At 37.5% G+C, this 9906-nt stretch overlaps 1 protein-coding gene across 2 annotated transcripts; it reads left to right on the forward strand.

Annotated features, from left to right (window-relative positions):
• The first annotated feature begins 1807 nt into the window (after window positions 1–1807).
• Window positions 1808–9382, forward strand: LOC146137604 (uncharacterized). 2 transcript variants are annotated; one of them, XM_083393758.1, is made up of 7 exons: window positions 1808–2200; window positions 2647–2846; window positions 3013–3131; window positions 3823–3911; window positions 5538–5626; window positions 6302–6443; window positions 6809–6894. In XM_083393758.1, exons 1-6 carry the CDS (start codon window positions 1849–1851, stop codon window positions 6374–6376), a joined length of 924 nt encoding a protein of 307 aa, XP_083249884.1. In that variant the 5' UTR covers window positions 1808–1848; the 3' UTR covers window positions 6377–6443; window positions 6809–6894. The 2 variants fall into 2 exon arrangements, with proteins under 2 accessions (XP_083249884.1, XP_083249885.1); XM_083393759.1 differs by lacking the exons at window positions 1808–2200; window positions 2647–2846; window positions 3013–3131; window positions 3823–3911 and adding exons at window positions 5001–5207; window positions 7346–7472; window positions 8095–8204; window positions 8793–9382 and having other exon boundaries at window positions 6809–6897.
• Window positions 9383–9906: the final 524 nt, after the last annotated feature.

Consider the following 9906-nt stretch of genomic DNA (forward strand, 5'->3'; position numbering starts at 1 on the left):
GCATATGGTTCACCACCAAAGTTAATCTTTCATTACTTCCGCAAATGACTCAATATGGTATGGATACGTTCAACCTTTCGAAAACTGCCTATTGAAAGTAAGGCTATTGAAGTCGTTTTGACATCAAATACCGGTATATTCTGAGTTTGTAATCCATTTGTAGTACAACTACTATATACCACTTTTTACAAAATAAAAAGTGTAGTTTGTAAGCATTTACAACTATAGGACTACCCAGCACTTGAAATTTAACAGGGCATTGTTCCTTTGAGGAAGTAGTCCGCAAAGCGTTTGCGCGAAGAGCAATCAAATTGCATTTCTTGGTTAAAGTTCCCAAAACTTTCGGCCATGCCCCCGCCCCCCGCCAAACAGAATTCCTAGATCCACGCTTGGCATGCATACGAAATAATAAAGGCGTAAAACGGTATGCGTCCACGTGTAGTTGCAATTCTGAAAGGTTTCACCAGCCTTCCCAAACCTGACTGTCTTTAACTACGCAATCATTCCCAAAAGTCTAAGCGATGAAAAAAAGCGTGAGTGCCGAAGGTGACTAATAATAAAAAGGTGTCGGTGTAAAATGTGAAAATATCAGGAATAAAACAGGTAAAATGTAAGGTGCCGCAAGACTGAAAATATAGGTAGGAAAAGTTTATTAAACGAAAGCGCAATGGTGTAAACACATACATAACGAATAAATAAATCTGGCAATATTCCCCCCTCACAATTTCGTTTGCCTAATTTTTTCTACACACCTCGGTCTGGTGGCCATCTGACATCAGACGGGGGCTTGCGCTATGGCCCAAGTCAACTATATAGGTTCGTGGTGGATGTCATCAGTCTTTGATCGTTTTTGTATTGTTTGAGCGTCCGAGTAGGGATATGTGATATCGATTGCTGGCCCCATCAGCTCGTCGTTGTTATCTTCCAGTTACAAGTTCGCACCAATATTTTATTTACTATAATAGGTTGAACTTAATTTTGTCTTTTTTTAACTTAATAGGGATGTCCGCTAATATCCGCCGAAACCCGAAGTGGTAGTATCGTACTCTTGCGATACTAGGGCGGTATCGGTGCCGATCCGCCACTAATTTAATATAGGTATTTTAGCCATGATTTGTCACACAATGCAGGAATTGCTACCTTAAAAGGCATATTTATTACAAAATAGTCGGGTTAAAAATTGACCGTAATAACATTTCCTAAAACTACACAAAGTTTGACCTAACAACCTGGGAAAAATGATCGTTGAACGTTTTAATTTAAGCTATTTTATTTGTTTGAGCATGTTATGACGTCATTGGTATCGGATCAGATCGCGATACTTTAAAATATCGGATATCGGTAAAAAAATATCGGATATCGGTATCGGATTAAAATGTCAAGTATCGGACATCTCTACTCGCTATCTAGTGTGTTCAAAAATAACAGTCGTTAATCTGATGAGATAAATACATATTTTTTAATATTATTATGTGGTTAAGGTTACTAAAGGTTTATGTACTGGAACCAAGAACCATAAAAGCTAACAGCCATAACATGTCTTTGATTTATGTTTTTTACTTCACCTTATAGCAGTGGTTTTTAATTTTTTTCCAGCGAAAAAATTGATTTGTGACATTCCAGCAATATAAATATTACTATTTTTTTTTTTTTTTTTTGGTAATCATTTTAAGGCCGCAATATAGTTTAGATACGAACCAGAATATGCGTGTTTGGTTTGTATACCTCTGCCTTGTGGTAACTTTGATTGAGATAATATCTTCTTTATTATTTTAATGATTTAATTAAGGTTTCGTTTTAGATTCAATGTAGGATTGTTTTTAATTATTCTGACTCGATAAAATCACAATGGAAAATAGCGTGTTAGAGCAACTCCGCTTTGCCACTGTTATCGACATGAACGAGGGTTATCAACTGGCCTTAGACGATCCGTTGTCATTGAGCGTGAATCAATCTATATCAGCTGCCCTGCATATGATCTTCATCCAATCACTGCATGAATTCGACCGTTCGCCATTCGTCGTCAACGGCAATTACGCTTTGCAGCCTCGGGGAGTGCTTCACTTTTGCGCCGTGTTGCTCAATCCGCGAAACGAGGCATATTTAAGGTCCTACCAACGGTTCACCTATCACCATACGGAAACGTTGCTTCCGGGAAAGAGAGATAAGATGGCTCAAGTCATTTCGGAGCTTTTTGAGGGTAAGTACAAACTAAATTGGATGTCAAGTCTTGACCTTTTGTTATATTCCTAAAAGACGTTTTTCAAATGGTAGATTTGCGCAACGTAAAACTTTATTTTTTTTCCAAGTTTAGCTAAAATGCAAAAATATTTGCGTCTCGCGCGTATCTCTGTAGTTTTTTTGTGGGTTATATGTTTCAGCCTGTTTTAGAAAGAAAATGTTTTACTTCAAGTGCATTTTTTTCTCAAAGTTCATTTGCATATTGTGCACGAGTTCGCTTCGTCACGTGCAACGTGCAACGTAACTTTGGTAAATAACCTCAAGCGTTCATGCTCCGTATAAATTCTGCATTCGCCTTTGGATCCAAACGATGGAGTGCGTTTGGATTGTGTATATAGTGGGATATTTTTTTGTTTTTTTGAGTAAGCAACGTTTCGTTTATCTCTCCGTTTAAAATGTCAACAGGTTTACTTCGTCAAATTGTTCGCCGGTCATTTGACCAAAGGGCATTGGCGGCTGATCTCCGTCAAATGGCAACCCTTGCAATTAACTTCGGTGACAGCGACGTGCTCCGTCGATGCATCATTTTATGCCAGGGTTACAACGGAGTGCTTGCAAGAGAAGAGTCTTGGCAAAGATCAAGTCATCACTATTATACATTTCAGGTTATCAATCTTCTTGATAAATCGTAAAACTTTAGAAGTTGTCAACATATTTTAGCGTGTTGCTAATCTGCATCTGTTACTGATACACGCTTTGCAATGCGCGCTGTATGGCGGCATCAACATAATATCGACCCTGACCAAATCTTTAACTTCGTTTACATTTCAGTTCCTTCATGAAAGGTCCATGCCGGGCTGGCGACAGGATGTCCTCGGAAGCAGACCTTTCGCCGACACCATCTCCGTTATTATGCTTGAGGGTATAAATCTTCGCTACGTTTGCTTAAGGTTTGCTTTGTTTGTAGCTCATCGATCGAATACAAACTTTTACAGCTAAATTAATTTTAGCGTTTAAAAATGAGGTTAGAACTGAAATTAAGTTTTTTTTTTAATATTTCTTTAACTATAGATATAAGAATTATAATTACCAAAATATTGAAAACTAGAAATTAAAGTGCAATTTATAGTATTGAGCATTGACCTTCTTACTTACTCTACTTTTTCCGACTTTAATATTCACTTGCATGACAATTTGTACCGGCAAAAGATAAATAATTCTAATTACTGAATTTGTTCCGACAGAGAGACTTAAAATGCCATTAGACAAAGTTAAATTTTTCGAAACTGGTAATTAGATTAAAAATAGTACGAGTTTCATATTGCTCGTCGAATTGACAACTAGAAGTATCTTGTTGTCCATTTATCGAATTTGACAACTAGAATCGTCTTGTTGCCCAAGTGTGATCGGATAGTTGTATTAACTTTGCTTATAAGTTTGTATGGTCGCTTGAGCTTGGTTCGGTAACAGAATCGTGTATAGCGCTTGTCAAATCAATATTGACAATATTGTTCGATGGAGAGTATAAATTCTAGGTTATCGGTTTTAGGGTAATCGTATTGGTTCCTATAGGTTACAAAAATACATCTACTTAATGTTTTGCGGAGTAATAACTGTTATCGTGTTGTATTAAATATGCAGATATGGTGTGGCGTCCTACCATTCGACGTGTGATGTGTGCCAATCTTCGCAAGGCGTCCGCTTTGGGCCAAACCAGATGTATTCTCCTGGTTAGTATTTTGCCTATCAGTGTAAATTACCGTTTACTACACGGCAAAATCCGCGTTCATGTTGACCCAAAAACATATGTTGTTACGTACGTGTGCTTAGAAGTCCTATATCCCATTACTTTTTAATTCTGAACATACACTGAAGTTGTATTGGTGAATATGACCCTTCTTTCTATGGTGGTTTTAATTAGTTTGGTAAATGTACAGAAACATAAGTTGAACATTTACTAAATCCGGCCATAGCGGTTCAATACGGAAACTAAAGACAAATACAACATGTCCAGGAAACATTTGATCATTTAGTCGTCTGTTGATCAACTTTTCAAATGATTTGACAACAAACCGACATTCGCTAAGCTCAGCCCTTAAGTTCGCCACAGAGGCCGTCAATGCTGCGGCAGCATGACCAAAATATGATTTTTACCTTGTGATACCTTGGTTGTGTAGGTAATGCGCAATAATCCCTCCAAAGACACAAGTTTATCAAGTGATGTTTATATACTTAGTAGTCGGCGTTTATCTATTTGGCAAAAATCATTTTAAATACAGATCTTCCAGCAAGTAGCTGGAATGGTTCAAGTTTCCCAAGCATCGCATCTGGGACAACTCGTGGCCAAACAGTACGATACTTTTATGTTTACACATAGACGTTACAATTAGTGATGCATAACTACTATATTCATTTAAGCCAAAATAAATAAAAATAACAAGTATTAGATGAAAATTGGAAAATATGCTTCAAAAAGTAAATGTAATTTTTTAATGCCAGATAAAAATTATTTAAAAGTATGCCTGCGGCTTTGTGATGCAGAGGCAGAATTAAGGTTAAATATTAAACTATAAATTGATGGAACTTTTAAGGTGTAATTATTCCCACTCATTTAAGGTGACGAACTAATTAAAAATTGCTGAACCTTTTTTATATAATTTGCATTCTAGCGGCGATCTTGTTCTGTTAGTAAACTATTGGGTTTTCGTAAAACATTAATGTCTCGACAATTTTTCATTACTACCTCCGGTTGTGTTTGGAAGTGCCACAAGTCAAATGTATAGTTTCTCAGTTGCGAACTGACCGACACCGTAATCTATACGGCAACAGGATAAAAATATTAAGACGACGTTGCTTTGCACAACGACATTGAGTATGTATGTATGTCAACTGATGTAGGCGCGCAGAGCAGACTTCGAAACTCAGCGAAGCCAAGAAGCACCTGTGAACAGGATGCGGTTCGGACCACCTTTCGCCGCTGGCAACTATACGCCCTCCCGGTTTCATGACAACCTTGTTTGCATAAGGTGAAAACCCTAAATTTCGAAAGGTATCTCTGTAAAAAGGGCATACGTCTTTTCTAGCTTTTCAAGGCTCACGCCCTTTGTTTAAAGAAACTAAAAGAAAAGGTTCAGCACCTTGAAACAAAGAATGTGATTGCTATACTGCATTCGTAAAATGCTGGCCTTTTAACTTAAGTAAAACCAAATCGACCTAATGTGAAACACAAAAACTACTTGTGTGCTACGAATAATGAGTTTGCCAGGTTAAATCCTTTTACAACTTGAGTTATTACTGCTTTGTTAAAATGTTTGTTTCAAAGCAAAGGAGTTAAGCATCATACTTTAAATCCACAGATGCGGAACTGTGTCCCACGGACTTAGCGATGCGTGTCGGTGCTCGTCAGGTGATCAACATGATTCCCCAGATTTGCCATTTGGCCCGGGTATGTATATTCCCGTTTTAAGAAGAACATAAGTCATACATAGCATTAATGCTAGTAGCTCTAAGCGTAATTGCCAAAAACAATTACTGACTTGGTAACATCACTATATAATTGTAAGAAATGTAACTTTAAACGCTAACAGATAGATTTGTTTTGTGCAAGGGCGCATCCAGGAGGGGTGATAAACAACCAATTTTACAAAATACTAAAAAAATGTATCATGCTTTTGTCAGTTATAAGCAAATATACAAGCATAATGGTCATAAAATCGACCAGGTGCATTAGCAGTTAGAATAAATGCCGTTATTTCTAGCATTTAGCGAGTCTCTTTTATGTGCCAAATGCGTCGTAACAAAAAAGATAAGACTATACTGCAAAGCTACTGAATTGGCGCACTGGGCCTTTATAAGACTTTCAGGCGAAGGCATAGTGTAACTTAGGTAATTAATAAAATTTTAATGAACAGCTTTGGGTCACAATTTCGAAAACTTTTATGAGAACTGTCAAAAAAGAAAAAATAATAAATAGCAAACAATGGATGACTTTATAAATTCCAAAACAAGTTGCATTTAAGCTACTTAAAAATATTTAACTGTCGTACCTGTAACTAAAACACTCGTATTATTTTAGTTTTTCCAATAAAACTTGAAAACAAACCTTAAGTATCACTCACAGATCGGCGTGGCAGAGGAGAATCTTTTCGAGTTGCCACAATTTCTTCACGTTCGTTCCATATTGCTTCAACTTTAGCTGCAAGCTCTACGACTGGCCGAAATGGCGTTCCAACGCGCCACATTGACGACAGAAAGATGTTTTCGTAGGTTTTATCAAGTTAAAATATTAGCGATATTTCCAAAGGATTCATTATAGTGAATCTTGTTGCAAATACGTGACTCTTTCTTCTAATGATCTAATCTACTAAGGGTTATTAATTGATGTAAGTTCTGGTGATAAATGTAGTACTGGAGGAACGGTATAGTACCGGCCCGGTAAATTTTCACAAACTGGGCAAAGTGCCATTCCCCACATTTTTTGGCATTTTAATAACGTACATTTAAAAACGCGAATCAATGACGCCTTGTGAGATCACATTTCATATCAAACTAGGGACAAAGACCCTTCCTAAAGACAAGACCTTCCTAAATTTGGCCCGGTACTAAGTAAAGGTTTTCCTTATTTCAGATGTGCCGCCGTTCGAGTTCCCTCAGAGTTTGTCAGGAGTTCTCTATTCTTCGCTCGAACCCACACTGTGCTCACTTTTGAAACGTCAGGTTAGAAATACAACAAAAGTTTTCGCCATCGTAGAAGCTGTCGGGTTGTTTTCGCGTACCTACTGTTTAAATAAAACTCGTTATCATCTTTAGAGGCTTTTTTTTGTTATTTAGGGGGAGGGATGTTTAGTTTAATTAAATATAACAACGCTTCGCCTAACCGCGTTTCTGTCATAATTGAATTCAATCAAAACAACGAACCATCCTGAGAAAAAGTTTTATCCTATAAAATTATACAGGACTTTAACGCCATTATCAAACCCCCAGTAAACTGAAATTGACTAATTTCTATTAAACCAATTCTAATCCCAACGACCTTGACTTTTAGCCTAATGATATCGGTGTTCCCTACGTGCCGTTTTGTAGGACGTGATCAACTAGGTTGTGAAAGAAATGCTAACTATTTGTTGATTGAACTCTAATGCTATTTCGTGGTGATTCTACACAGTTGACGAAAACGCCCGTCGTGAGACTTACAGACTTTCGTCTTTCGAGCCGTTTCAGTTTAACGCAGCCCCTCTTGCCAGGTCTGGATTCTTCCATCTTGGATTTACAGATGCAGTCCGCTGTTTTAGGTAAAATCGAATTAAACGGTATACCGTTAAAATTAAAACATATTTCTCTACTTTTCTGGCCAAATATGCCTGATGTGTCGTTTAAATGTGGTCCTGATCAACTGTTTTGTGTATTCATTTTAACGTCCTTGAACGCTAAAAAGTTTTTCAAATTATTTATAATGTCCGATATTGTAGGAGCAAAGTACATACCGAACACCAAGTATAAATATAGGTATACTTGTAAGAAAAGAGTAGTTTAAACACTAAATACCAATTTGATAGGGTTGGCAATAAAACGCAATGATACACAATAAAGAACTAAAAACATAAGGTATCGCATTCCAAAATGTAACACAAATGATCGGAAATCCCTATGTTAAGTTTAGCACACTGCTGCCTAACAACAAATTATAGGACTTTTTCTGACTGTGATTATTTATCAAAACTTTTATTTCATTTTACTGCACTCGAGGAGATAATTAATAGTTAATCGGAAACAATCACACGTAAGTCTGTCTTGTAATTCGGGCCTTGTTATAAGTTTGATGTTGTCCAAAATAAACCACTAAACAAAAAATACAGTGACTTGAGACACCTTAATATTATTACTTTACTTAATTCCGGAGTGCTTCTCGTACAGTTGTCACGTGGTCGTTGCTGATTGGCAGAACTCACGTCTGGGTTTGAGTCGATGGCATCTTGCTTCTTGCTTACACAACCGGAACTTGCCGACCGCTAACAGGAGCATTGGTAAACCTTTTTTTTCATTTTGTTGAAATATTTCCAGGGGCTTGTTTAGATTTTAGGGGCGCCAAAAACGGACGTGCCTTTATTTTAAGAAACTACAAAAATGTAGGGAAAATCGAAATTTTGTTTACAGTTTCAATTATCAGCTATACAATTTTAAATCTGGTAACTATAAATTTAAGTTTTTGTTGGACTCTCGGTGTTTTTTTAGTTACCCAATTTTTGCGTTTTTCGGGCTTCCCGTATATAGCAGCACACTTCGGTAAAACAAAGATGCACTTTTGCCATACCGTAAATAATTATCTTATAAAATGCAAAAGTCTCGCGATTTTGTTGGAAACTGCCCAAAATCAACTAAATAATTGTTCTCAAAACTGTCAAAACTTACTTGGGTACACTATATTCACTGACCTGTAACGTAGCTCGAATATGAAAATCAAGTTCAAATAGATCGATTTTGTCTACATCGTCTTCTATAAAAAGACATTTCCATCCGTACTTGCATCGTCACCAGTTAAAAGTTTCTATGTATATTTTAATGGTTTTTCATGTGTATTTTAACGTCTTTTTATGTGTATTTTAACACTACAGAATCTTTCATGAGCCCAAGTCGACCGATGACCCAAAGGCCCTGCCAACGTTGTCTGAGGCTTCGTGCCACTGTCGCCTTTCAGCCTTGTGGTCACTTATGCTTCTGTTCCCGATGTGCTGGTGCTCCAGACATCCCGACCAGATGTCCCAGATGCGGAATCGCCGTTTCCCGCCCTGCTTTCAAGCCATAGTCCCTGTGGGCTATTGCGAACGCTGTGCTTCTCTTCGAACTTATTTATTCAACAGTTTATAGCGAGTCTCTTGTTGGAGTCCCCAGCAGTCCACCGGCAGTGACACATTGGAAATATTGTCCACCGTTGAGCTAAGTGGACAAAGACCGAACAGATACGCGAACAAATCTTTGGTTGTTTCGTGAAGGGGTAAATCGACCAGGTTATCAAAACTGATTTCAATTAAACCTATATTACACGTACACTTACCGCTCTTGAGCTAAGTTTGAACAAAGTTGTAAGTGTAAACATCAGCTGTTAAAAGTTTTATCATTTCGCAACGTCGTATCGATCACAGTGTGATCTGGTAATTGGCTTTCAGCGTCAAGCGCCGTAAACGACTTTTTATATATTAGCTGTGGGTTTAGTCAAAATCGGATATTTTGATACGAGGCGGTACTCAGAGGTAACAATAAAATATTCCGTAGGTTTGGGACCGCTAGTAAAAACGCTGGCGAATGTTGCCGAACCGATTTTATGTTTTTTCTCTTGTGTATTTTTTCTGCTTCGTCAGTGCCATCGGCGGTGGTGCTAGGCTGCTTGCTATTCTATAACTGTTTTTTACTTGCCAAAGCTCAGTGCGAAAGCAATCTTATGTACTTCATACAATGCTGCTGTTTGTTAACCTAGTTTGCGCCCATAACTTGCGGGATAAATTCTCGCCAGCGTCTTCGACAATCGTGATGCAGAACGAACGGACGGAATGCAAAAAGTATGTGTATAAATCTTGAAGGTTGCCTGCGAAAGTATTTGTTTATGTGAATTTTTGGGTATGTTTTTTGTGCAAGTGTGCCAGTACGCGTTGTTTTGTCATAGAGGAAGCTTTGTAGTTTTGATTGAATGTTTTTTATTCCTCTATATTGAACTGTGAATTTGAGGTTAAA

Source organism: Ascidiella aspersa, chromosome 7 (assembly GCF_963924565.1).
Source record: "Ascidiella aspersa chromosome 7, kaAscAspe10.2, whole genome shotgun sequence".
NCBI classification, from domain to species: Eukaryota; Metazoa; Chordata; class Ascidiacea; order Phlebobranchia; family Ascidiidae; genus Ascidiella; species Ascidiella aspersa.

Excerpts from the sequence above, each read along its gene's own strand:
- LOC146137604 (XM_083393758.1), top strand. The coding sequence starts at position 1,849 with ATGGAAAATAGCGTGTTAGAGCAACTCCGCTTTGCCACTGTTATCGAC. Across the intron at positions 2,847-3,012 it reads ATCACTATTATACATTTCAG|TTCCTTCATGAAAGGTCCAT; the intron begins GTTATCAATCTT and ends TTTACATTTCAG. Across the intron at positions 5,627-6,301 it reads AGATTTGCCATTTGGCCCGG|ATCGGCGTGGCAGAGGAGAA; the intron begins GTATGTATATTC and ends TATCACTCACAG.